We start from the raw sequence: 27,872 nt of genomic DNA, 5'->3' as shown, positions 1-27,872 counted from the left end.
TCTTTATTTATAAGACTAGGAAAACAAACGCTGAGTTATGAGAACCTCCTTCAGAACCACAAATGGAAACATAGCTCAGAAGAGAAATATTTTGACAATAAACAAAAATCATCATAAATCACCCATCTAATAGCTGGTTTGCTCCTCCCCTGTTTGAAAGGGGTTTCAGGCTGAGACTGGTAAATATATAACAGGCCCCTACTTTGTCCCCAAAAGTCCACACACTTTTAATTAACGGGAGAACTGAGGTTACTAAAGACATTTCACTCTGCATTATCTGAGAGGAAATTTCAATCATTGTTAACTTGAGATTGGGTATTGTCCTGGAGAATTAAAGGATCCCAAGGTGGCGTTAAGAGAACCACTTGAGTCTCACTGGATGGAGCCACCAGAACAAAGGCAAAGATGTATTTCAGCACCTTTTCCTTAATTCTCTCACCGGGACAACACTGAGTGGAATGAAAGCAGTGAGAAGTACAGGCAGATGTGCTTCCAAATACAGACTTGGCTTGCTCTGAGAACACGGGTTCCTCTAGAATGTCTGTACGCTCCCAAATTAAAAATAAACAGGGATGGGAGTAGTCATTCTCTACTTTGTAAATTCTTCCCTTCCCACAGTCTATAAAATGTTGCAGAATCCTAGACCAGGGCGAAAACACCAGTGGTGAGAATTTCAGGAGCCTGAGCCTAAAGGAAGTCCATGCTGACTGACTGGGTAATTTGAGCAAGATTGCACATGTTCCCGTGGAGCGCAAATGTGGAATATTAGGACAGCGTGGTTCCAGCGCCAAATCCAGAGTCGCTGGGGGAAGGTGGTGTAGTGAGGACACTTCATTCTTAATATTCAATTCTGCTCCAGTAGAACATGGTACCCAGGAGAACCCAAAACTAGAATACAAGGGGGAAAAGAAACAAAGAATAATAAATACGGAATTGTTTTAGAAACATCTCCAACTTGGGGAAAAAATGATGTTAGGTTCATTCAGGCTTAGGTGACACTGGATTTTTAAGAGTAATCTTGCTTTAAGCAACATCACAGGGCAGAGGTAACACTGAGTCCATCCTGCCATTCAGATGTGACTTCCCTGTCCCCCTACTCCACCCCAATCTGCATCTAGACTCCCCATCAGCTGGGGTACCCCTCTCCCTTCTGTGCTAAATTAGCCCCCTGGGGAAATTCTTTCTTCTTCCCATCAGGACTAATTACCCTCCAGTGGAGTCCTATTTCTAGTATGCACCATTTGGGGTACAAGTTTCTTGCATCTAGTGTTGAACCTCCTGGGACTCCCTCTTTTCCTAAAAATGCTTGTGACCTGGAACAGCTGCCCCTGAAGAATGTATCACAGAATTCAAGACGTTTGACTCAGGCAAGGGGCTAGAATATCTGGGGTCCGTTGCAGATCTGCCACTCACTCCCTGCATCTGTAAAGGAATGATAATAATATCTTCTTCACCTACCCCAGAGTTAGAAGATTGAATGAGAGAATGAAATAATGATAATACTAATGTCTAATGTTTATTGGTAACTTACTATGCATCAGGCACTGTTCTGAGTGCTACACACATAACCCAATTTAAGGGCTTCCAAAACCCTATGAAGAAACTGAGGCACGGAGAAGATAAGTAACTGAGCTAAGGAGACTGGCTACCTACCTCGCTACCATTGGGTGGATTTAATGTTAAAAGTATTTAAGTATTTGACATGACGTCCTGTCCATAGCAGGCCCTCAATCCATTTAGTTCACTTCCCTTCCCTCTTCTGAATTTCAAGGGGACTTGCTAGACCCAGAGTCCATTTGGTGCTTGTGGAAGTATCAAGGCTTCAATATCAAGGGTTTCATCTGGTCTGCAGTTCTAAATCCTCCAAAGCCTTTAAACATCATCCCATAGTTCCTGCTAGCATGGCACGAATAGAAACGTCACTGTTACCATTTTTCATCGTTCAACAAATTATCGAGCACTGACTCTGTGCTCTGCTAGGCACCGGGGATACAAACGGCAGCTATACCCAGGCGTTTGGCAGAGACACAGACCTCATAGTGGAGTGACAGTGACAGAGGTGAATGCAGGGTGTGGCGGGAGTTCCTAGGAGGGTGGATTGAGGGATCATAGAAGACTTCGCGATGGAGTTGATTTTCCCTTCCTGCCTTTCCCAGTTTCTCGCGCCTCAACCTAGCATCTCTTAAAGTGAGGGGCGCAGACATCCGAGGGACCCTTTCAGGGGTCCATGATGTCAAGACTATTCGCATAACAATATTAAGACTTTATTTCCCTTCTCACTGTTTCACTGATGGTGCAAAAGCACTGCAGGGTAAGCTGCTGGCATCTTAGCAAGACTCAAGGCAGAGCATGAACCCGTGTCAGTCATCATTGTATTCTCCACTGCCAGGCACTTGCAGTAAAAAAAAAAATGCCAGTTTTACTTGAGATTGTCCTTGATGAAGCAGTAAGAATTACCAATTTTATTAAATGTTTACCTTTGAGTACACATCTTTTTAACATTCTGTACACCAGAAAGGAAGTGTGCATAAGGCAGTTTTATTGCCTACTGAAACATGATGGTTGTCCTGAGGAAAAGCACTTGTGTGATTGAGTTGTGCACTGAACTAGACATATTTTTCATGAAACACCATTTTTACTTGAAAAAATGACTAACAGACAAGCTATGGTTATTCAGATTGGGTGTTTGGCAGACATTTTTTAGAAAACTTACGAAGTGAGTCTATCACTTCAGGGAAAGCAACTGACAATATTTGTTGCCAGTGATAAATTTGAGAAGTTAAGCAAAAGTCAGAAAACTTGTATCTGTCATGATGAGCTTGATAGCCTCCCAATGTGTCAAGTCTTTTCAAATGTGATTTCTTGGTATTGTATAAAGAAATCATCCAACATTTGGAAGATCTGCATAACACAGTGAACTAATGTTTTCCCAAATAATCAATGCACAATGTTATAAAATCATGAATGGGTAAAAGATTTATGCAAACTGCCAGATAAACCAATGTAATGTATTTTAATGTAGTAGAGTCTGAAAAGTTCATTAACATAGTTTCAGATTCCATTTTGCAGCTAACGTTTAAGAAACTACTACTTGTCAAGTTTTGTGTAGTGTCAAAAAAGATTATTCACAATTATCTTTAAATAAAGCTACCCAAACATTCCTGGTTTTTTCAACTACATATCAGTGTGAGGATGGATTTTCTTCAAATTCTTCAACCTAAGCAACATATTATAACAGATTAAATAAAGAAGCAAATATGAGAACCCAGCTGTCTTCTATGAAAGCCACACATTGAAGAGACAAAATGTAAAACAAGGCCACTTTCTCAGTGTTTTTTTGTTTTGAAAAATAGTCACTTTTTCCACAAAAAATATATTGTTAATTTTAACATGTAATTGGTTTATTATTGTTATTTCAACTGAATTAATAAGTATTTAAAATAATTCTCTGTTAATTTCCAATAGGGTAAATATCAGTAGATACAGCCCCATAGACAGAAGCTTTTTGGAGTCCTCAGTAATTTTTGAGAGTGTAAAAGGGTTCTGAAACCAAAAGTTTGGGACTGCTTCCCAAATGCAATGGCTCTTAATCCTGACAGCAAATTAGAATCGTCTGGAAAATTAAAAAAAAAATGTCTGGGTCTTACCCCCAGCTCAGCTGAATCAAAATCTCAGCGGTTGGGGGCCCGGCATGCTCTTTTCCCCCAAGCTCCCCTGGGAGGTTTTAATGCGCAAGCAGGGCTGAGACCCCCGCCCTACCCTCTTGCTGCACGCACATCAGATAGAGTGGGCTTCTAGAAGGACAAGGTGAGACTGGTGAAGGCAGCTCTTTGGAAGGAGCGAGGCAGATTAGTGTCAGGCAGGAGCCACCTAGGTAGACGACAGTCTTTGATATCTAATTGTAATGAATGAATGGGATCTGGAGAGCCGGAGGAGCAGGCAGGTGCATCCCAGTCCGCCAGAAGAAGGACCTGGTTAGCAGGGCACATCCTTCCCCTGGTAGAGGAAGTTAACTCCCCACCTCCCCAGGGAACCCACCACCCTTGCTCTGGTGCCAGCAGCTTCCTGACTAGTCCTCAGGTCTGAGTGTGGTTGGGCTAACCAACGGGCAATCTCAAGCTTTCTCCTTATCATTATCTTCTCAGAAATACAACAGGTGCCAGGAAATACTCACAGTCCAGCAGAGAATGGCAAATCCAAACCAGGCAACCCCCCAGGCATGTCGGTTCATTGGTCCGGAGATGAGTTCATAGCAGCCCTGGAGGTGGTGGCGGTTCCCCATCAGTGCGAGAGGAACCAGAACAAAAAATGTTAGATATGGGGCGGAAAGCTGATTGCTATTTGAATCAATGCCAGTCCAAGTCCCGTTTCCCATAACCAGGCTATTTCTACATCCCCCTGGACAGCCAGGTATGAACTGTGCTTTGTTGAGGGAATAGAAATAACCCTGTTGAACAACTATTCTATATCACATTTATTCGTGTCTTTATCATTCAATCTAACTAATAGAGGTGCTGCTATTTCAGCATAACATTTTTTTTTATTGAATACCATGGACAATGTAAAGTATTCTTAGTAAAATTTGAATTTTTTTTCTCCCCAAAGATTTTATTGGTGATTTGTTTGAGGGCAGAGTTACTTTTTGATTTGTTTATTTTTAAATAAAAGTGCTTCCAGTCTATGAAAACCAGAGGCTTTTTTTCTTTTATCATTAAAGGAACCCCTATGCCATGCTTTCTAAATTTTCATTGGACATCATATTTCAATGTATCTCTATTGGATTCTAGTGAGACTTTGAAGAGCCACAATGTGCATGCAAAAGAGTGATTCATTTTTTAATCATCGGATCATTCATTCATGCATGATCCAGTAAGTGTTTATACGTGGCACACTCTGTTCTACTCATTATGCAAAGGGCTGGAGTGATACACACATGCAGGGCTAGACCTGCCCTCTGCCGTCTGAGTGACCTCTACTAAAGCCCTGGGAATCACAGGAATGCCTAGGAAATGCAATACCCAGACTGCTTTCATGAACCATTGAAGTCCAGAGGGAAATGACCTTGAAAGGCTGACCCTGAAATTGAGGCCCCACCCAGGGCTACAGGTGGCCACTTGAGGTTCTGTCCTTTCTGATCTGCCCCAGTCCCCTGTTAATCCACTTACATGCCCTGCCTTTGCTGCATATGCCTTGATTTCTCTCCCATTTACTCTTCTCCATCTAAGTTACAGGCACCTCCATTCACCTAGATACCTGAACGGAAAATTTTAGAGTTATCCTTAACTGTTCTTCTCTTATCCAACATCAAATACTTATGCAAAACCTTTTGGGTCTACTTTTAAAATACATCTCAAATCCAAACACTATTACCTCCTGCAACCACCTTCGTCCACCACGGCTTCACTCCAGGATTGCTACAATAGCCTCCTAACTGGTCTCCCTGAGGCCTGAGTTCACTCTTGGCACCCTATTAGTTTTCATACAGTGCCAGGGGGATCCTTGTAAAACATGAATCAATCACTTCACATTCCTGCTCCAAAACAATGGCTTCCCACCACGCTTAAGATGAAGTTCTAAGTCTTCACAACAGCCTGTGAGGTCCTGTCTGATATGGCTCTCCCTCTCTCTATGACCCTAGATTCCACTACCAGAGGCTGTCTCACTGTAAAGCTAATGAGCTTAAGCTTCAGAACTCCTTACCTGCAAGACCATTTCAAGGTCCTGTGCCTAATTTTATATGCATATTTTTAATTGTTTTTCCTAAGGAAGAACCCTCCCTACAAATTTTATAAGCTTCAGGCCCTACGAAATCTGGATCCATCCTTGCCTTCTGCTCCTCCTTCACTCATTCTTGTCATGCCATACTGATCTCCTTGATGTTCTTCCAAAAAGCTAAGAGTGCTCCCACCTCAGGGCCTTGGCACTTGCTGCCTCCCTTGTTTAGAACTCTCTTCACCAATCTTCCAGGATCTCCTTTCCTCACTTAGTTCAGAACTCTGCAAAAATCATCTCAACAAAGCCTTTCCCAACAACCATAGAGAAAAATACCTGTTGCCCCATCATTCTCCATGTACTTCTCCTGCTTTATTTCTGCTCATGGCATTTATCACTACCTGGAATTATCATGTATTTGTTTGGTAACTTATTTGTTGTCTGTCTCCCATATTACAGTGCAAGCTCTACAAGGGTAGGGGTTTATCTTGCTCTTTGTTGAATCTCTAGAACCTAGAACAAGTGTTGGCACAAAGTGCCTGGCACAAAGTAACCACCTAATCGATGTTGACAGGGTGAATGGAATGTGATATGAAGTAATGGTTACAACAGTGTCATAAGTGACACACTTGATGGTTCACAAACCCTCCTATATCCATTACTCACTTGATCCTCCTGACAATCCTGGGAGGTAGTCATTTGTCCAATAATATGTACAAAAGGCCACTTATGCTAGGTGCCAGGACTGGGCTACACATTCAGCTGTGACAGGATAGAAATGGTTTTTGCCCTCATGGAGCTCACACAGCCAGTTTTTTCACCTCTTCTCATTTAGTGCCTTCATGATGGTTTTTTTTGTGTGTGTGTGTGAGGAAGATTAGCCCTGGGCTAACATCCGTTGCCAATCTTCCCCTACTTTATATGGGACGCCGCCAGAGCATGGCTTGACAAGCAGTGTGTCTGTCTGTGCCTGGTCTCCGAACCTGCGAACTCCGGGCTGCTGAAGTGGAGCGAATGCACTTAACCCCTACGCCAGCGGGCAGGCCCTTCATGATGCCTTTTCACCATTGTAGCCTCGCTTAACTTGATCCTCCTTCATTCCATAATGTTCTTGAGGTGCAGTGATCAGAATCTGCACATAGCATTTCTGGGGCAGATGGACCATGATGTAAGAATGCCCATGCTTGCATCCGACATGCTATGTGAATTTCTGGTTGATTTCTATTATTACCACACTTATGATGACTTCTCTAATTTTGTTAACCTTCAGTTGTATGATGTAGATCTTGAAAAGCAACAATATGCATGTGAAAAAGAGAGCCATTCACCTCTTCATTTTATCCATGCCGGCTTTGTGCCACGCATTATGTTAAGTATTGAAGATATAGAACTGAATAATGCACGGCCCTCAGGGAGACTTATAGAAAAAATAGACTTGTGAACAAATAACTATAACATAGTTCAAGAGGTCAACTGCAATAAAAGAAGTAAAGTAGATGAGGTAGTGGGGTGGCATATTTTGCTTTGTGGAAAAGGATTGCTAGAGCAGAATTAGCAGGACCTGTAACTCAGAGAGAATGGTGGTGTGTAAGAATCTGGGGGACTAGGGTAGGGAGAATTGGAAAGGATTAATAGAAAAGAGATTATGAAGGTGAAGAATGAGTGAGATTGAGAAGGAAGTAGCACCGGGAGTCAGAGACAGGGAGAGGAATTTCAGGATTCAGGAATTTGGTCAGGGAGTGGAGTTGAGTGATGAGGAGTTTGTAGTTGTGGTGCAGTTGGTGGGCAGTGGAGGTGGAAATGTTAAGGACAAAGTGAGGCCAAGGGACTGTAAGGGAGGACATTAGCAGGGTTGTCAAAACAGGTGTGGAGCTCCTTCATTACTGGAATGTTATATGTGCTAGGGAAAATAGTGTTGCTGAGAGATTAACTGATTATCTGAGGGTAAACATCCTTTTTTGTCTCTTTCAAAGAGATGATAGTTTGTATGCAATTACAATCCAATCAAGATATGTCTGCATGGGCCAGTTCCAGTGTTGAAATATCGAAAGCATTTTATTACTCCTGAGAGTGATCATTATATTATATATTGTGATTATAGGCAATGAATTTAATTTTATAGCAGTCTGAATATAAATGATTAAAATGATGCCAAAACAATGTTGCTGAAAAGCTAAATGAGGGTTGCTTTGAACGACGCTGCAAAATAATCTATACCACTCCCATTTCTTTTCTGGGTAAATGCAACCAACCCAAGTCCAGGCCCCCTTCCAGGTGCGGCAGGATGATTGGCAGTGCAGTGTCCTCCATTCTGAAAGTGCAGGTTCTATCATTTACTCCAAGACTAAAGAGTCCGACATTTCTCAATTATTGAATGAACTGGCACACGACTCGCTGTCCTCCAAGTGGTAACTCACAGAGCAGTGTACAGCATGTCAGAGGCTGACCCCAAGTATATAGGGATTCTCTGCTGGGCTTTTCGGGAATATTACCAAGTTCTTTCTTGGCTTAGAGTCTGGGCTCTGGCGCCAGATTGCTAGTGTTTGAATCCTGACTCTACCCTTTACTAGCTGGCTGACCTTGGCCAAGGTACTTATTAGCATCTCTATATTTCAATTCCTTATCCATAAGATAGGGATCCTACTGGCACCTTCCTCTGAGCACTTGGAACAGTGTCTGGCTTTCAGTAAATACTCAATAAATGTCAGTTTTCATGATCATCGTACCATACTCATTAGGCTGGAAACTCTTTTTCAAAAACCATCTGTATGTAAACTACCTTCTACCCAAATCACCAATCTAATATTTTATTAAGATTATTCTGTATTGTCACTGAATAAGGAATGTGGACGTATAATTACTGCATTTACCCTCAGAAATTCCCATTGCTTTGGAACTGGCAAAATGTTCTCTTTGTATTTCATCCCTTCCAATTTACATTTTGCAAAAATAGAGCAAATCGTTGTTTAATGTAAATAGTTTTTGAAATACTAATTCTATACATTGTACAAATATTTTTCATTTAAACAAAGTTGGATTTTGCTGTTGCATTCTCATGTTCTGTTAACGTTATTAAAATGTAAATTTTCCCAGATCAGCCCTAGATTAGCATTCACATGTTACTAACAGAGAAGGACATAGTTTACAGGAGTTTTAGGAAAAAAGATGCAGAATTTCTTACCAAGAGACTATTACCTACAGTTAACCAGTATTTTCCTCACGAAGAGCACAGGAACTTTCTGGCAGGTCTTGGGAGGAGAGAGGACTCACCTGATTGTGATAATAACCAGGCACTCCGAGTTTGCAGGCCTCCAGGTTGAGAGGTTCTTTAAGATTGCTCATAACACAGCACTGACGAGGCCAGGGATAGTCAGCGTCGTTATTCTCCGTCCGGAAGGCCGACGTGTATTTCTGCCAGTCTGATGGACCATTGACGCCGCAGCAATTGTCCTGTCAGCAGAGGAGAGACACAAAATTCTCTTCCACAGTCCTTGCTAGAGCCATCAATGTAGCAACTGAGATTTTACGGAGAAAGAAGATATGGAAAGTGTACCACATCTTACGTTTACTAAAAATCCCCAAAGGAGAATGGAAAATACTGATAACTTACATTTCGGAGTTTGCAAAATACTTTTACATTTATTACTTTACTAGCAATTAATGAGCTCTGTAGCCTTTGACAAGTTAAACTCTCCATGCCTCATTTTCCCTAACAGTAAAATTGGGATAAATATAGTACCTACCTCATAGAGTTGTTGTGAGGATTAAATTAGTGAATACACTTAACACGTCTAGTACACTTAATGTGTCTAGTACAGCATCTGGCCATAGTAAACCTTAATAAATACTAATAATTAATACTAGCATCTTGATACTACAATGTGAAAGCGGTACAATTATTCTAATATTACATATGAGCAAATTGAGAACCAGAAAATTAAAATTTTTAGTGATGAAGAAATTATGAGTGATTCTTCTTGTTTTTATTTTCTATATTTTTAATTTTCTAGAGTAACTATGTATTACTTTTATAATGGGAGAAAATAAACCGGAAAAAAATAACCAAAACCTGGTGGCACAGAGCTATGCCTCCACAAGGACAAGGAAAATCAATGAACACATAGCTAACTCGTTACACTTTGGACAGAATTGAGGATACAGGATAAAACACAATTCATATCACTTTCCTTCCTTTTTACAAATTTTGCTGAAATGTTTCAAGGGAAGAAATTAAAACTATGGGCATCTCTCAACTTTTAGAATAAATATATCCAAGCAAACTTGATGATAAGTCAACTGTCTTAAAAGCATGTCCTATTTTGCCACCGGATTATGAAAATATCTCACCAAAGGAAATAATCATCCTGTATTTTGACCAGAGCATTTTGGGGAAAAATGGTTAAGTTTGAGCCAGGCTTATTTCAGACTTGGGTTTAAAAAGTTGGTAAGTAGATTTTTCAAATGTGTGAACATTCAAGCTGGTGTTTGCCACAGAGGAGGGAGTTGAGGGGGGAAGGGTGAAATGGGTGAAGGGGATTAAGGGGTACAAACTTAAATAGGTCATGGGGATGTAATGTACAGCATAGGGAATATAGCCAATGATATTGTAATAGCTTTGTATGATGACAGATGGTTATTAGTCTTATCAGGGTCATCATTTTGTAATGTAGATAAATGTCAAATTACTACATTGTACACTTGAAACTAATACAATATTGTATGTCAACTATACTTCAATAAAAAACCAACCAAACAAACAGATGTGTGAGCATGCACATTTTCATTTGAAGAGTTTAGATCTTGCTAACAGAGCGGAAAATATGCTTGACCTATAGTCAGAAGAGCGATAGAAAGTGGCCAATGAATTGGAGGTCCAAATGGGGTAAAAAAAAATATTGGAATGGGAATATTAGAATAAATGAAGAAAGTATAGAAGATAGAGGGTACAGAGAGTTCAAAGAACAGGTGGAGGTTGTAAGGGAGTTGGCTGATGACAGACTGGAACGGTGGTGGTGGGGTGGGGAGGGGAAGTAGGGGGCTGTGCGAGAGTTGGGTCAGATCAGGGCTTATGTAGGGGAAAAGAATCTATATACATATAACAATGTAGGGATGATAGTGAATATTCTGACAGACTTGGACTTTTGATGGTATTTGAAGTAAACTTGGATATAAGGTATGATTTCCCGTTAGAGAAAACCAGGTGATCAAATCAAGTCAGAGCCCATAGTCTTTAGCAGGACTAGTCCATAGGAGGTGTGAAAAGGTACTAAAAAAGCAGAATAGACAATAACTGCCACTTGAGTTCACTGTGGGGCAGAGGAGGCACCATTTTTCTTCTAATGTAAGTAATGCCTGAGTTGTAAGAGGCAGAGTGTGTGATTAATATAAATTTCTTGACACTGTCATTATCCTTATAAATGGAAGCTAATCAGCATCATATCTTGAAATAAAATATAGATCTAGGGGTCCCACTGAGTCATGTGTACACCCCACACCCCCTGCCATAAGAGGAATAGATGAACTTGCTTTGTCAAGCCTCTTTTTGAAGGAAACCCCTTTGGAGGCTGTGGTCCCCACACTTTGACTTCACTCCCAACCATACATACACCTCTGGACACTGGTTTAGGTACAAAATGGCATCTTCCTAAGACCGCAGGCATTACCTGGAGCATGAGCCTATCCCAGGTTCTGGTGACTCCGTTGTTTTTCCATTGGTCATCATTGTTTGGAGGGCTGTTGTTTTGGTACCTCTCCAGCATCTGCTTCAAGAAGAGGTTGCGTGTGAACTATGGTGGGAGGAGCAACAAAGAGGGAGAGTTAGCTCACCAGTCCCCAAGGAGGTAAAGTGCCTTGCTTGGCCTGTTGCTGGGGGCACTGAACATTGTCTCTTGGAGTAAAACTGTGCTCAGAGGCACTGAGTAGGGGCACGGTGGGTGTGAGGCTGCTTTGGTTGGCTGAAGTCCCCCACCTTCAAAGAAATCCCAGTGAGACCAGGGTGGACAGGCATTGTAGGGTGGCTTAGGCTAGGGAATGGAGGAAAGGAGAGAAAGCAGGATGCAGAATTGAGAGGAAGTCTTAGACATGGTGGATTATTGATCATCCTATTGGAGGGCCAGTGGCCATGGCGGAGTGGTGAAGAGCATGGAGGTTACAAGCTTGGGCCCTGGGAGTCACTCTGCCTTGACTCAGGATTCTCTCTTTCACTTACCAGCTGTGTAACTTTGGACAAGTTACTTTACTTTTTTAAGTTTCATTTTTTGCATCTCTAGGACGACAACAGTGATAATATCTATTTCATAGGGTTATTATAAAGGTTAAGTAAAATTATATATATATTATTAATGTGTGTATTAGGGTGTCTGGTATGGAGTAAGGGCTTAATACATGTCAGCTACTATATTATGATGATGATAGTGATGATTCATATGATCATTTTTGCTCTGTGCTTTTTGAGACTGTACTCACAAAGTCTCGTTGTGTCGCTGCTGTGATACAAGATGCCACTTCAAAGCCGTATACGATAAACATCAGAATGAAATACTAGAAGAGAAACAAATGAAATAAGAGAATGACATTTGCTTCCAGAGAGATTTTTTTAATGTTTTTTTCAGCACATTATTCTAAATATAACCATCCATTCATGTAGTTATTCAACAAACATTCATTGATCTGCTGCTTCGAGCAAGACTTGGCAGTGGGTATAATCAGCTCAATTCTCTCCTTTTCCCAGAGAACAAACGACCATTGAATACAGGGCTTTCTCAGCCCAGTATCCTGTATTTCTATTTTAACTGGGAAAAACAAATCCAAAAGGGTGAACTGATATATGTGTGTGTGTGTGTGTGTGTGTGTGTGTGTGTTTGTTCAACGGCTGGCAAGAGTCTTAGTGTATCAGACCTTATGTAGAGCCTCAAATCAATCCCCTCTCACTAGTAGAAATTTTCTTTATGGTTTACTGAATTACAGAGATCAGAAAAAGATGAACTGGACTGTATTCAATATCCATTGTCCCTCCTGACGGTGCCCAATCTCATCAGAGAGGAATGGCCATCCTCCAGGTGCACAGCTCTTCACTGGCATTCTTCTCTGATCCCTCACCTGTTCAGTTGTATCAGGTCAGGTGAGTGAAACAGAGCTCATTGTGTGTTGTTGTTGTTGTTGGTGTGTGTGTATATGTGTGTGAGCGTGTGTGAGTGCACAGGATGCCTCTACACCACACTGCCCCTATTTATGGCTGGAAAATATCTGAACAACCAATGGCCTCTGAATCTGGGATGGGGACTGTTTGCAAGCGTTCTGTCTTTGCATTCCTCAGCCTTGCCCATATGCTTTTGGCCCTTGGTCTTCTGGGGAAGGGGCTCTGCAGTCAGTGAGGGAGGGCAGGGAACACTGTTCTCCCTCCCTGGGCAGGCGGGTTCTCTGAGCAAGACCCTCTGCAGCCCTAACCACTCAGCCCACAAAAAGGCTTTGGCCCCTTAACAGCAGGAGCATCCTCCGAGGCCTCAAATATTACCACCCCCGCCGTCTTAGCTACTGCCTTGTTCTTTGTCAAGAGCTTTGCTGGCTCCCCTTAAAGAGGCTCAGGAACCCCTTAGAGACATTCCGGAAAGGAGGCATGGGGCGCAGGTGTTTCTCTGTCAGCCCCTTAGAGGGTTCTCTGCTCCTTTTTTGGGGGGCATGGTGATGAAGGTTCCCTCCCAGCTGAGTTCTCCTGGCTGTCAGGCAGACATGTTGGCCCAAATTGAGACCGGGATGCAGGAGAAGCTCGTCTCCAGGGACACCTGCCCCTCCTCTCCCTTTCCCTGCACTCCTTTCCCCACCCTGCAAAAATGGGTGCTTTTGCCCTGGAAGTAACTCGCACTAAGGAAGCAGAGAATGTCACAGTTCTGCATTCCCTGGGTGCCAGGACAAGGTCAGACCACAGGAAAAATAAGCCAACCAGCACCTTAAGTCGCTCGACTCGTTCCTTAAAGGTGGAACTCAGGTCCTGCAGCATTTGGGTAGGAGAGTTATTTGAGGGTGGGGAGTGGGGGTGGGAACCCTTCACTGTGTGAGAAACTGCTGTCCTGAGCATGGGGCCAGAGAGTAGAGGTCTAGACCCAACACTTGAGGGCTCTTAGCTCTGCTGGCTGCAAATAGGCAGGGCATGGCCTTGCCGTTGTGACTTGGGGCAGAAGCCCCTCTAGTGCACAGAGTTAGAGCCTCCACAGGCAGGTGGGAGCTGACACTGCTCTCTACAGTGGTGTGCATCGAGTTGTCCTAGGGGCCCTGAAGAGCAGAGCGAATGTGTAATATGGGAAGCGCAGTTCATCATACAAAATCATCGGCCTTGGGCTCAAATATGTCTGAAAAGGCTCATGCTTTCTCTTAAAAATTCATGCATATTTTGTATTTTACATCCTAATATATCAATGCCTGAGTAATAGTCAAATAATATTTTAAACTACTTATTGTCAAGAGAAAAAAATCTAATTATAGAGTTCTCACTCTGTCTCTCCTTTGGCATACGTAGTTCCTGGCTGGACCTGTTGGGTGCATCCAGACACCAGTGTGAGAAGCAAAGATCTGGAAAATACTCAAAAAGCACCCCCCACCCCAGGTGTCTTCCCTTTGGGTCCTCTGTACTGGAATCTCCTGGACTTGCAATAATGGAGGGCACCCTCGCCCCCACATGGATAAGCTTCACTGCAGGGAGAACCTTCCCCTCCTTGCTCCTCACCTGGCACTCTCTGCTCCCACCTACCCCACTGAAAGCCAAAGCATAGTGCTCAGGGAAGAAAAACAATCCATCAAAATTGGTCCAGGAGACAACTATAGAAAGTTTTAAGGTCTCACCGCCAGAAGAATTTTCCTGTTGGACTTCATGATGCCTACAATGCCTAGAACGGACAGGCAGAAGAGGCAGATGCCGACAAACATGCCAATCCAGGCTGCCCCATAGATGTCATCATTGTCGGTGGCTTCAAGCAGCGGGTAGAGGCTGTGTTGATCAGATACAAAGAAGATGCACTCTGCGGTCAGAGCGATGCCACACATCTGGGGGCAGAGAGGGTTCTGTCAGGCTGGTGGCCAGGAGAGCAGCACTGGGAAAGCGGGTGGAGAAGTGGGGTGGGGAAGAGAGACTAACTCCATCCCCTGCATAGGCTCTAAGCAAGTGACTTCAACTCTGTTGCCAGGAAATCAAATAGCTCCTTCCACCTACTAATTAGTTACATGCCTCCTTCCACCTGTCACTCTGTCTTATTGCTATTTGGTAAAAGATCCAGACAATTTCAGACCATCTAGAAGTCCTTGGGGCATGAACCACTCAAACAATGTCTTCTTGTATGAAGGTAATTTCCCACCCTACTCCTACTGCCCATTGCCCAAATTCCTGGATTGTAATATTTAAACTGGTGCTGGTCATATTTATCAGTGCCAGAGAACCACTGGATGTTAGAGCGGAAGGAACCTTGGTGGTTATCTTTCCCACCCCCTGTATTTTATAGATGAGGGATCTCGGCCCTGAAAGGTAGTGACTAGTCCAGAGTCACATGGAGTCAGAGGCAGAGCTGGGTGAAGAGCCAGCGATCCTGACTCCTAGGTGCTCTCTCACCACACACCTTGGCCTCTGAGCCACTCTCACAGCCTGGTACTGGCCTCTGTATGAGGAGAACAAGAAGATGCAAATATCTGTCCCCAGTAGCATTAACAGCAGAGTCCCAAGGAAATCAAACCAAGGTGAAATAGGAAAGAAACATGGAAGCGTGTGTGTGGTGGGAGAGTTTGACACTGACCACGGTTGAGACGGCTCCTTGTAGATTCTCGTGTTTTAAAGTTGGGAGGGGAATATCTATTTTTTTTACCATGGTCTTTTGACATATTATGTAGTTATATACGATTAATTATATAGTTAAATTTTAGGTAGCATATTTTACTAACACATTTCTCAAAATAAAGATGTAGGGAGCCAGTAATTATATCACTATTTTCCTTGAAGCTTTCACTTTTGATTGATCTAAAATCATGATTACAGCAAGAGCAGAATGAAAAATACTCGTTACTTACACCAATAATTACATTTCCAAAAATCAGCACGCCCTGGAAACAGCGAACAGTGGAGTTGTCTTTGGCCATCTTCAGGATTTTCCACCAGCTGCAGACACAGTTGAGAACATTACTACTTAACAGGAGCAGGTGACAAATTCTGCTGCAAGTCCCATCACACGACTGAATCACGCCATTGCATAGTGCCCTCCAAAGCATCCAAACCAAAGTCATGCAATCATTTAGCAATGGAGGAAATTTTGGTATTAAGCTCAATAATCACTGTAATTTTATAAAGAAGAAAAAAAAAGTAAAGGCTGCCAGGCCAGAGTCAGTAACTTGCAGGAGTTCTTTACCATATGGAATATACAGACCACATACAGTTGTCCCCCCTTAACTGGAGGGGATACATTCCAAGATCCTCATTGGACACCTGAAACCATGGATAGTACTGAACCCTATATATACTATATTTTTTCCTATACAGACATACCTATGATAAAGTTTAATTTATAAATTAGGGACAGTAAGACATTAACAACAATACCTAAAAATAAAATAGAATAATTATAACAACATTGTAATAAAAGTTACCATAGATCTTAGCAACCTTAGCATACGATATTTTTTCTCTCCTTATTAAGTCAAGAACTTTCACCTTTTTCACTTAAAGGAAGCACTTTATGGCTTCTCTTGGGCATATCTGAATTGCCAGCATCAATACTCTGGCACTTGGGGCCATTATTAAGTAAAATAAGGGTGACTTGAACATAAGCACCATGATACCATGGCAGTTGATCTGATAACCAAGAGGCTACTAAGTGACTGACAGCCGGGTACATATACAGTGTCGAAATGCTGGATAAAGGGATGATTCACATCCCAGCAGGATGAAGCAAGATGGCATGAGATTTCATCATGCTACTCAGAATGGTGAGCGATTTAAAACTTACGAATTATTTATTTTTGGAATTTTTCCATTTAATATTTTCAGACCATGGTTGACTGGGAGTAACTGAAACTGCAGAAAACGAAACTGCAGTGTGGGGAGACTACTGTACTTCTGAGTGATGCACTGAGGCCTTACAAGTCACCAAGGGCAGACTCGAGGTGGCGATGACTGGGCGGGGCCGAAGCACAAGAGGGTCCCTGGTATAGCTCTTCCCGACCCGAGGTCGTGGCAAACTCAAACCCAAAGGGTAAATCCATGACCAGAGCTGGCAGATGGTTCCCACATGGACTGTTAGGCAGCTGTTAAAAAACATTATTTCCATAATATTTTGTTATCTTCAAAAATAGTTGGCAAATAAAAAAGTACCTCATCACATAAGGGGGGAGAAAAGAGGGACTAACGTTTACTTCCTTCTATGTGCCACTCTGCTAGGGACTGTAAGTAGACACACCTGATTCTCATAACCCTATTGGGTAGAAAAAGAAAAAGGGTGAGGACGCTCGTTTCACAGATGAGGCAACTAAAGCTTAAATTGAGGTAAATTAAGTTCCCTGGGGCCATACAACCAGTAAGTGGAAGAGTGAGCCTGGAGACCTTGGTCTGTGTGACCCCAGAGCCCAAGTTCCTCCTCACAGCCCACACTGGCTCCCAGAAACTCTTTACAAGGGTTAGTGCTTTGTATGCCACTAAAAATAAGTGGGCCTCTCCTTCCCCAAGGCTTCTCTGGAAAGAACACGAGGGTGTTTGGGTCAACTACTTTTGCACTTGAAATATTTTGAGGAAAGCCATCCACGTCTCTTAATGCCTTATTAATTACATTAATTAATTGTTCATGCATTCATGCTCTAAATCAAAATGTATTAAATAATACAACTTGTGTTTTGAGGTATACAAAGATATGTAAGGGAGATTGTCTTCTTCTAGGATTTTATTCTCTAGGAGGGAAGCTAAGATATTTTCCTAAGTAGTTATAATACATCTAGTAAGATCCTAAGCACTATGGGAGTTTGGAGGAGGGAAGATGTAAGCCTTGGAGAATACGTATGGTTTTGGTAAGTAGACTAGAGGTGGGTGAGTGTGGGAGGAAGGTGGGGCAGGTGACATTCCAGGGAGAGTTGGGGAGTAGAGACCTCCAAGAGCAAGGTCCCATGGGAGAGCAAATGAGTCAGCTTGGGTGAAGTTCTGGTTTGTGTGGGAAGCAAGCTTTCCATTTGACCCAGACTTGGCTAAATTTTAACTGAATTGTTATGTTCTAATGTAAGTATTAACAACCTTCCAGGTAATCTTATACATCTCTAAATATTTTCCCTTACCTTTCCACCTGGGTAGCTGTGGGAATTGAAGGAGTTAAAATTTATGAATGTTTTTGGCTCAGAATTGGCATATAATGGACACTCCATCAATGTTTGCTGAATGAATAGAAGAAACTTGGCTATTGTTACAAGATCCCTATGTGTAGTTCCTGCTTAGAAATCCCATTCATTTCTTTCTGCTTGGAAATATCATTTCATGCTCAGGGATGTCATTCCTTGCTTTCCAGCGATTGTTGCACACTAGACCTAGTGGAGCCTGGGTGCCCTGAAGGAGTTAATGCACCAACTCCGCCAAGGGGGACCTCTGCACGCAGCCGGCTCAGTCACATCGTAAGGTTCATTACTGGTATGCACAGATACTGCTCCTGACCGGTCGGGTTACCATCCTAACTAGAAACCAAATAAATAGACTGTGAAAGGTAGAAGTTCAGACAACACGAGTATACAGAGCAAAAGGCAAAAATCTGGAGAGGCCAGATTCAGCACCGTCACCAACCAGCACCGATGACACACCCGTTTACCAGGGAGCAGCCTATTTGTGGTGATTAGCTGGGCTTAAAGAACAGAAAGAAGACCAATTGTTCTCTCAAGAAATTTAAAGTATGATTACAGCAACATGGATTCAAAGCAAAAACGACTGTGCACAGTAGAATAAAGGGGGAGAGTAGGTTATGCACCAAGGAGGGGCTTTATTGAGGCAGAAAAGAGCTGAAGGGACCCTGAACAAGGGGTTTGGCCCCAGCGACACAACTGTGCCCCATAGCATACATCCTTTCCCACAGATGACTCTGCCACACGGAGGTTTACAAAGGGGGAAGAGACAGATGAATTCTCTGCGGGAGAATTGCAAGAGTCAGAATGAGGGTGGGGAAGTGCAGACAAGAGTGGGAGAGAGAAGGAAGGAGGCAGACAGGAACTTGGTTTGAGCAACAAGAAACGTGGACTGAAGAAACCTAGACAGGCTTGTGGTAGGAAAGGCCAGGGAGGCGGCCCTGCGGGGGACAGATTTAAGGAAGGCAGGAATGTGTCGAGGGGCGAGGCGTTCCGAAGTTGCTGAGCACTAGATCGTTCTCCCGTCTCACTACGTTCTCACCTCTTCTCCTTCAGGCCTCTGGCATCAATAGCCTTTAACAACTTAGAAAGCCACTCCTGTCTTCCAAAATAACGAAATGAAGATGAAAGCTGTCATTTAATGAGCACTTACGGTGTTCTCAGCACATGCTGGGCACTTAATGTTCATCCTCTCAACTGAGAGATGGGTATTTTTACCAAAATCCGTATTCGTTTCCTGCGGCTGCTGTAACAAATGACCGCAAACTTAGCGGCTTCAAACCACACAAATGTATCCTCTCACAGTTCTGGAGGTCAGAAGTGCGAAATGAATCTCACTGGGCTAAAAAATCAATCTCCATCTGGGGGAGCATCTGGTTTCTTGTCATTTTTCAGATGAAGACAGGGAGGCTTGAAGAGATTAATTACTTTGCCCAAGGCCCCATTGCTAGAAAGTACAAAAGCTGAGATTCAAACCCAGGTCCGCCCGGCTCCAGATCATTTACTTAACACTTTCCAGTTTATAAAGTCCTGCCACAGAGCTAACCCTTTCAGTAGAAAAAGGAGCCCCTGCCTTGCTCGCTTGCCAACCCTGGGAGCGGGGAGAGCAGACGCGTTTCCCCTGCTCAGATAGTGGTGCTTTCGCGGAGGTCAGAGTCACGAGCCTCTTGCGCTCACTTCTCTGGGTTCTTGGCTCCTTAGCGCCTCAACACCGCACTAATATCTGCACATTTTCCTCCACGGAGGAAAGGTCATTTTCCGAATAATACCCAGGGGCAGGTTTAGGAAGGGCAGGCTGTTGGGCTACGGCCATAGGAGGGAGGTTTGAGTGGTGACTGGTCCCACAGCCGAAGGCTCCTAGGCTGAGGTGAAGCCGCCCCTTCCACCTTCCCTCTGCTCCCTGCCCACAGCTGTTCTCCTGGAGGAAGCCTTACCCATCTGTGCTGCTTTTTATTTTCCAGGGAAGGATTCATGGGGGAAAAATTCTTTTTGGCAGAGGGAAAAAAGCTTCCCAGTTGTGCTAGGGGTGAGGCGCAAGTCAGGTACCGAGCAGCACGTCCATCTGGGAGGGCCCTCTGTGCATTCCACCAGCATTCCTCAACAGTGGACAGCCCGCGCTGGGCCTCATCCCTCTGGCTTTGGCTGGCTTGGGGGCCTCTCCTCCAGACTGCGAGCTGATGCAGAGACGGCCCTCGAGGTCCCCCTCTGTGCTGGGGCTGCTTTCTCCCCGACACAGAAAGTACTAAAGACGCCGCCATTCTGCTCCCCTTGTGCGTTCTTTCCTCCTGGTATCAACTATGAACGGCTTCCTGCACTTGACTGCAAGAGTCTCCAAAACAGGAGAAGACCCTGGAGGACCCTGCTTTATTTGCCTTTCTAGGTCCAAACTGGACAGTGCTTGACACATAGTAGGCATTCAATAAGTTATTTTGCTAAATAAAAGCAGATAAAGTAAATTTTAAAAATGTCTGTTTGAATGAATGAGTGAATATATGAGTGAATTATTTGCCTAGACCTTTATTGCAGAATAAGTTAGAGAGTTTAGTGAAGTAGAGAGAACACGGGCTTTGGACAAGCCTGGGTTTGACCCTTAGCTCCACCACTTAGCAGTTTCGTGACCTCAGCTGGTTACTTAATCTTATTGAGCTTCATCTCTAAATGGGTATCATAATCCTCACTTCAAGGGCTGCTGTGAAAATTAAATGAGAACATATGTGAAGTTCTAATACAATATTAGTTACCCAACCAATATTAATTTTCTTTACTTTTGCCTCAGTTTCTTGAAGCAGACAGACCAGAGCTAATAGACTAGTGAATGGTGAAGGCAGCTAAAACTAGTGATTTAATTTTGTTTTAAAACAGAGCCACATTTTCAAAGGAAATATGGAACTGGGATTTCAACGTGGAACTCGAACGTACAAAAGAGGATCAAAATCTGGCTGAAACAAGAGCAGGGAGCGTGGGCCTCCCAGACCTTGGCCCTCATCAGCTCTGAACTTCCTAACTACATGGCTAGCCCCAGAGTGCCTGGAAACCACTAGTCTAGAACTAACCACAAAGAAACATGTAGGCAAATTACTGAGCTCAGAAGGCAGTAACCCAAGAGTTAGAAGACACTCAAGAGTGAAGTTGGAAAATCTCAGTCAAAATGTATAAGTTGATATTATATTGTCTCTACGTCAAAAAGACTCCCACTCAGTGGAAAACTTCTAGGAAAATCTCCTGGAAAACTGAGCCCTGTGAGTTTACTTCCATAACAGAAAAGCTGGCGGAATCTCTAGGAAGGGTTGTGTTTCGGTACCCTTAGAGGGAAGGCAGCGTGATTTCTACTAGAGAAAACAATCAGACCTGACTAATCTTTTAGGGTTCTTTGAGGGCTATTAAATGCCTCTGCATAAGGGCAGACTAATGAAATTATTCAGGTTAAAAGAAGAAAAACTTTGATAAAGTTCCACATTTAAGGCTATTAAAAAAAAAAGACATGAATTTGTTGACCTTTCCAGAGGGCATACGCATGGAGAGAGAACACAAGGGAGGGACAAATGGGAGCATCTCCACGCACAGAATATACACTGTGGTGTTCTCTGGGGCCTGGTAGTAGTTGTGCCTTAAGAAGTTAATAACTTCTTGAGTTTTGCTCTGCCTGCCTGATAAGGACGTATCAAAATGAACACCCTGTGAAGGTTAATTTTATGTGTCAACTTGACTAGGATATGGTGCCCAGTTGTTTGGCCAAATAACCTTCTAGATATTGCTTGAAGATAATTAGATGTGATTAACCTTTAAATCAGTAGGCTTTGAGTAAAGCAGGTTACCTTCCATGATATGGTGGGCCTCACCCAATCAGATAAAGGGCTTAAGAGAAAAGGCTGAAGTTCCCTGAAGAAGAAGCAATTCTGCCTCAAGACTGCAATATAGAAACCCTGTTGGAGTTTCCAGGTGGCAGATTTCAGATTCAAAACTGCAAATTCCACTTCTTATCTGAATTTTCAGGCTGCTGGCCTTCTCCACAGATTTCAGCTTGCCAGCCCCCACAACATTTGAGCCAATTCCTTAAAATAAACTCCTTTCTCCCTTTATATAAATATATCTTATTGGTTCTGTTTCTGTGGAGAACTCTGAATAATACACCCCTTCGATTTGGATTGATTTATATTTTTGGTAGGAGGAAAAAAAAATGATCATTTTCTGATGTTTCTTGAGACCATTTTATGCTTTCCTTCCAATTCCCACTGCCAGCCCCTAACGTCTGGCTCAGATGGATTCAACAGCTCCTGTTCCCATTCCCCACAGTGATTCCGGAGTGAACTTGCTAAAGCAGAGGTTCTCAAATGATCCTACAGAGCACAGATATTCCACTTACTGGGGCAACGTGTGTTGATGCCAAAATTGAATAATTGTAGTCATTTCCTAATTTGAAGAAAAATTAATGATCAAAATCTGTCATTTTAAGCATTTACCTTGTACAAATTTTTCTTCAGTCTTGGGTACCTGCTACCATCTGTCTGGCTATAATGGAGTTTATAGTATGAATTTAGGCCAAAACGATCTACTTATTTTAAATTTAATATATCCACACTTTGTGGATTCCACAAAGATAAAGATGCCTTCTAAGTGCCAGCCACTTACTCAATCTTTTTCATTTTTTTTTTTTTGTGAGGAAGATCAGCCCTGAGCTAACATCCATGCCAATCCTCCTCTTTTTGCTGAGGAAGATTGGCCCTGATGAGCTAACATCTATTGCCAATCCTCCTCCTTTTTTTCCCTTTTTCTCCCCAAAGCCCCAGTAGATAGTTGTATGTCATAGTTGCACATCCTTCTAGTTGCTGTATGTGGGACACGGCCTCAGCATGGCCGGAGAAGCAGTGCGTCGGTGCGCGCCCGGGATCTGAACCCAGGCCGCCAGTAGCAGAGCACACGCACTTAACCGCTAAGCCACGGGGCCGGCCCTCCGCTTACTCAATCTTGAGACCCATGGTCCTAAAACACAGCTCTGAGCTTATATTACTCCCCTGCTTAGACACCTTCCAAGGCTCCCCGTTGCCTCAATTCTAAGGAAGGCCCTAGATAGCTCCTGTTCCACCCAAAAGCTCAGCCACAGGCTCCTTCTTACTTCCTCATGTCAGATGGCTCCCCTTGTCCACCCATCCTCTCCTGAGGACCAATCTCTTCAAATCTGGATTTCTCCTGTTCTACTCGGGTGCGAGTGAATTTGAGAACGTTTTGGCTTTGAGCTCTTGGAGACAGACCAATGACTTCCCTTGCCTATATCTACAGTATTTGTCCAGACTCAATCATTTCATTTTCCTTCTAGCCCATGGAAGGGAGGGTGGACAACCTCAGAGATAAAGCACAAACTCCTTAGCTTGTATTCAAGACAGTGCCCAGCAAGTTCCAAATGGCCTGCTGCTTACCTTCCTCTGAGTGTGCTGATCGTGCGTCCAGGTTGTGCCTAAGATGTCTCTCCCTTTGGAATCCCTTCTCACATTTCTGCCCGTTGAACTCCTTACCATCTTCTGAAACTCAGATGAAAAACCTCTTCTTTCCCCAACAACGCTGACCCAGAATTATCCTTCCTTCCCTGCCTCCCTCTCTCTGCCTGAAGCAAACAGCTCTCCAGGGAGCTCAAGCTGTGTCCTGTTTGGTGGACACGTGTGTGTGGCTTTTCTTCCCTACTCGCCTCTGCCACAGCAATCTAACCTGGTACTTTGTTACCTCTTTTCTTTACCCAAGTTTGTTTAATAAGCTATTCTGAAACCACAAAGGAATAGATGGCTGTACATTTAAAAAGTCAATTTGACAAACACCTGCACTAAAGAAACAAATTTATAAACTTTCCAGTTAATTGATAAGTGAGACATGTAGAAGTCAATGACTAGATTCCTGGTAGTTTTTGTCTTACTAAGAAGGTATATGACGGGGGAGAAATTAAGGTGTCATTTAACCTAGGTCGTTATTGGCCATGTGCCCATTCATAGCATCACAGAGGGTCAGCTCTGGCTGCCAACTTAGGGGCTTTGTAGTCAGTGCCCTCAGTGTACAGATGAGGAAACTAAGGTTCTGAGAGGGGAAGTGACTTGTTCAAAATCACTGATGTGTCATTTGCAGAGTCAAGATTCGAGTCCTGATCTCCTGACTCTTGAGCCAAACTTCTATTGAATTTGTTGCATTCTTCTTTTCAAGGTAGGGAGATACCACTTCCCTTTATGTTCCTTTAAAATTAAGAGAAACTCCCAATGCCCTGCCCTTGAGTCTGCCCTTTTCGCTTACAAGTTACTCCACAAGGGAGTCAGATAAACAAAGCTGGTAAGGAGAGAGCCTTCCACCTCGCCCTCCATTCAAGGTCTTCCTGACTCTTCACCCTAATTCTGAAACCCCACAACTGGAGCATCACCCCTTTGCTCCTTGTTAGGATGCAAATACCTATACAAGAGGCACATGGAGTCTAATGAGCCATCAATGTCAACGCCTCACTGGGAATGACTTTATCAGATGCTTTCCTCGTATTTCCAGAGGGAGCGGGAAGACACTGTAAGAGGGAGAGAGAGCCAAGGAGAGGGTAGAGCGGAAACAGACGGCCCTCCTGACTCACGATCTGGGGGCCTGAGGCGGTCTGTCTGTGGAGGGAGACTGACTCCTGATAAGGGGATGCATCTGCCTTCCTTCCTGCCCTTTTAGCCCTCAGTGTGCAGAAGCCATTTCAAATACGGGGTCTACGGAAACTTTCCCATGTTATTCTGAAGCAGCGCTTCCTTCATATGTAGTAGATTTTTTTTTCCTAACCTGGCAGGGCTATTAAGGAAGCAAGTGGGGTGAATTTTAGAAAGTGGGATTGGTAGAGGGCAGAGGGCAGAACAGTGGCTGTCCCTTCAGAAACGGTATTGCCTCTGACTGAAATTGCCCAGCTCACCTCAAAATGTTTTCCACGTACACGAATAGTCCCTGTGGGCCCCGCCCTGTGGAAGACTGCCCAGTGGCCTGCCACCGTGATGATTTACTCCAATTGCTCAACATCCTGGGAGTTCCTTTGCTCTGAGGAGTGTAGATTTTTTAAAAGGCTGGAGTTTTCTTTCTTTTTTTACCTTGTGCCTTCGTTCAGTTTGTTTTTTTATAAAAATTATTCATATCCATGGTGTTGATGTTTCCAGACACATTGAATGAGTTAAAAACCATTGCTAACTAAACACACCAATTTTCCAGGCAGAAGAAAAAGAGGTGAGACTGAGCCGCCAAGCATGAGATCATTTTTTCAAGTTCATTACCTCTTTTCCTTGCTCAAGTTTGTTGGACCAGAGAACACACAAACCACACCTCAAACTCTAGCTCATGGTAGAGAAATTTGGATTAACAAAAGAAAATTTAAAAAGGAGAAATAAGAGAGGAAGAAACAAAAACACAATGTCCTGTTGCTTTAGGCCTGACCCTGAAACCCAGAACAAGAGTAGACAGTTGTATGACTTAGAGGTGAGAATAAAGATGGGTGTGGAGATTTTAGATGAGGACAATTGATAGTCTGCTCAAATCTAGGGTAGGATGAGTCCCTGGGGATGCTGAAAAGAGGAGCTTGTTCCCACGGCCGTGACACCCATGGCTCTCAGCCTCCATTAGTCTTTCTTGCTTTAAAGCTCTACACCCGCTCTGACCAATATGGTAACTAGTAGCTGCATGTAGCTATTTAAATTCAAATTAATTCAATTAAATAAAATAAAAAAATCAGTTCTTTAGTTGCACTAGCCACATTTCTAGCGCTCAGTAGCCACATGTGGTTAGCGGCTACTGTACAGAACATTTGCATCATGGCAGAGAGTTCTACTGGACAGCACTGCTCTAGGTTCCTGATGCTTGCTGTGACGATCTCACCCAAAGTCAAGGACTGAGATGTAAGCAATGGCTCAGGCCTTCGCAGCCAAGTGAGGACCTCAGGTGTGGGCAATGCCAGCGGGATGCCCAGCCCCAGGGCAGGAATACTATGGAGATTCCTTGGGGAGGTGAGATTAGGGTACCTCCTCATGAATTTGGTCTCCGCCCCAGTTAGGGAACAGTGGCCCATCACGGGTGTGGGCAGCCCGCATGGCAATGAGGCCCAGATTCCAGCATCAGGGTGCAGCACATTCTAGGGCTGGTCAGTGTTTGCTCTGCGTAAGAATGCAGGCAGGAGAGGTCAAAAAGAAATTTTGAGGTTTCATTTGTTTTTCTTGACTAGATGATATCTAAGGTCCCCTTCGGATTTACAAGTCTACTTTTCTTTCCAGGTAGTCCAAAAAAGAGAAAAAACAAATAGGTGAGTTGATTTTTAAGCCTATTGTAGCAGAAAGCAAAAAAGTTTATCGTAGCAGAAAACAAAATAAGAAATTTTTCTCCTCATTGAGAAGGGTTAATCAAAAGAAAACCATTTCTTTACAATTTTAAAAACTGTATAACCGGGGTTATATACATAACTGAAACATGTATATATATAAAATCTAAGTGAGTTCTTTCTTTTTGTGCTCAGCAACTCTATTTGGGCAAGAAATGGTCAATAAACATTATAGTTAAACAAAAAAAGACATTAAAATTAATGAAAACTCAAAAGTCCTAAAAATCTTTAAAGCTATTTATAAGTGGGACAGTAAACATAAATATAAAATAATACTAGCATTATTTGAAACTAAATTTGTATTATATGTGGAAATGTTGTTATAACAAAAAATACATTTAGGACCTGTGGATCCTGGTGGATCAACTAATTGGTGAAGAGTAAAAATAAATTATGTAAAAATAACATTGTGTAGATAAGGCTAATTTATTGACTTTTTTCAACTGACACATTTATTAAGCAGAACTGTTTGCAGAGAAGAAACGTGATTAAATTGCCTCACAAATCCTATTACGAGCTGGCAGAACTGAATGATTTCTGATGAGATGATCAGGAAAGTTTCTCTCTGCTAGGCTAAGAGGCTGATTATTAAGAAAGAACATGACCCTTTCCTTAAAATTTCTTTTGCTTTTCTGATTTCACAAGGAAAGTGGGGGTCCACACAGGTGTCTCTCTGAGATTTAATCAGGAGACATAGATTTTCCCAGGGTTCTTGGATTTCTCTTGGTCTGTGAGGAAATTTGAGGTTGGAATCAGGATGAATGAATAATACCTCCAGAAGAACTTTAATCTCAGTTCTGAGACCTGGACAATATCAAAGAGTTTAAGAAAGCAATTTGTACAGTTAGAGTAAAAGAGAACGAAATAGTCTAATTACAAAAAATGACAGACTTTGAAAGTAAAAGAATTACAATATTCTAAATTATAAAAAATGACAGACTCTGTGCATCAGGAAATTAATCTCTTCCCCCTTCCCTTTCAGACCGCTAGCTCCCCTCCCAGGAAAGCAACCCAACCACGGAGAGCGCATTTGGCTTCCCTGCCCCGGGGAATCCGTCTACTCACGGCGCCCTCTCCTCCTCCAGGCGCTGTGCCGGCCGCTCTGCGAGCCGCCCTGGGCTGAGGGCCTTTTCTACCGTGCAGCAGTCCTTCCAGCCTCGGGGACAGGGAGGGTGGTCTGTGATTGGGAGGAGGCATCTCACATGGGCCGAGCCTGCTGCTGCCTGAACCTGCCTGGCCGAGGCTGGAAGTCACAGGAAACTTTCAGTCCGCAGATTGCTGCTGCTTTGGAATGTGTGATTCCGACAGATAGTGGTGCCTTCACAGCGCTCAGTTCATCACTCCTCTGGATTCCGCCTGGGTTTGGGCTTCCTCGAACGCACACTCAGCGCTTTTGTTTTTATTTTGATTTGATTTATTAGTGTGATCTGATCCTTTATTCTGCTTTTGTGCATGAAAAGTT

At 43.1% G+C, this 27,872-nt stretch overlaps 1 protein-coding gene across 1 annotated transcript; it reads right to left on the bottom strand.

Moving 5' to 3' along the window:
• UPK1B (uroplakin 1B) lies at window positions 1-27,588 on the bottom strand. The gene is made up of 8 exons (XM_058555538.1): window positions 27,476-27,588; window positions 15,760-15,847; window positions 14,548-14,748; window positions 12,178-12,252; window positions 11,376-11,498; window positions 8,983-9,162; window positions 4,175-4,258; window positions 1-888 (listed from the first exon to the last, which is right to left on the bottom strand). The coding sequence occupies exons 2-8, from the start codon at window positions 15,826-15,828 to the stop codon at window positions 838-840; spliced, it is 783 nt and encodes a 260-aa protein (XP_058411521.1). The 5' UTR covers window positions 15,829-15,847; window positions 27,476-27,588; the 3' UTR covers window positions 1-837.
• Between the last annotated feature and the right edge of the window lie 284 nt (window positions 27,589-27,872).

Source organism: Diceros bicornis, chromosome 15 (genome assembly GCF_020826845.1).
Source record: "Diceros bicornis minor isolate mBicDic1 chromosome 15, mDicBic1.mat.cur, whole genome shotgun sequence".
Classification (NCBI taxonomy): Eukaryota; Metazoa; Chordata; class Mammalia; order Perissodactyla; family Rhinocerotidae; genus Diceros; species Diceros bicornis.
The sequence above is the reverse complement of the archived record's forward strand: the minus strand, read 5'-3'. Positions and strand labels throughout refer to the sequence as shown.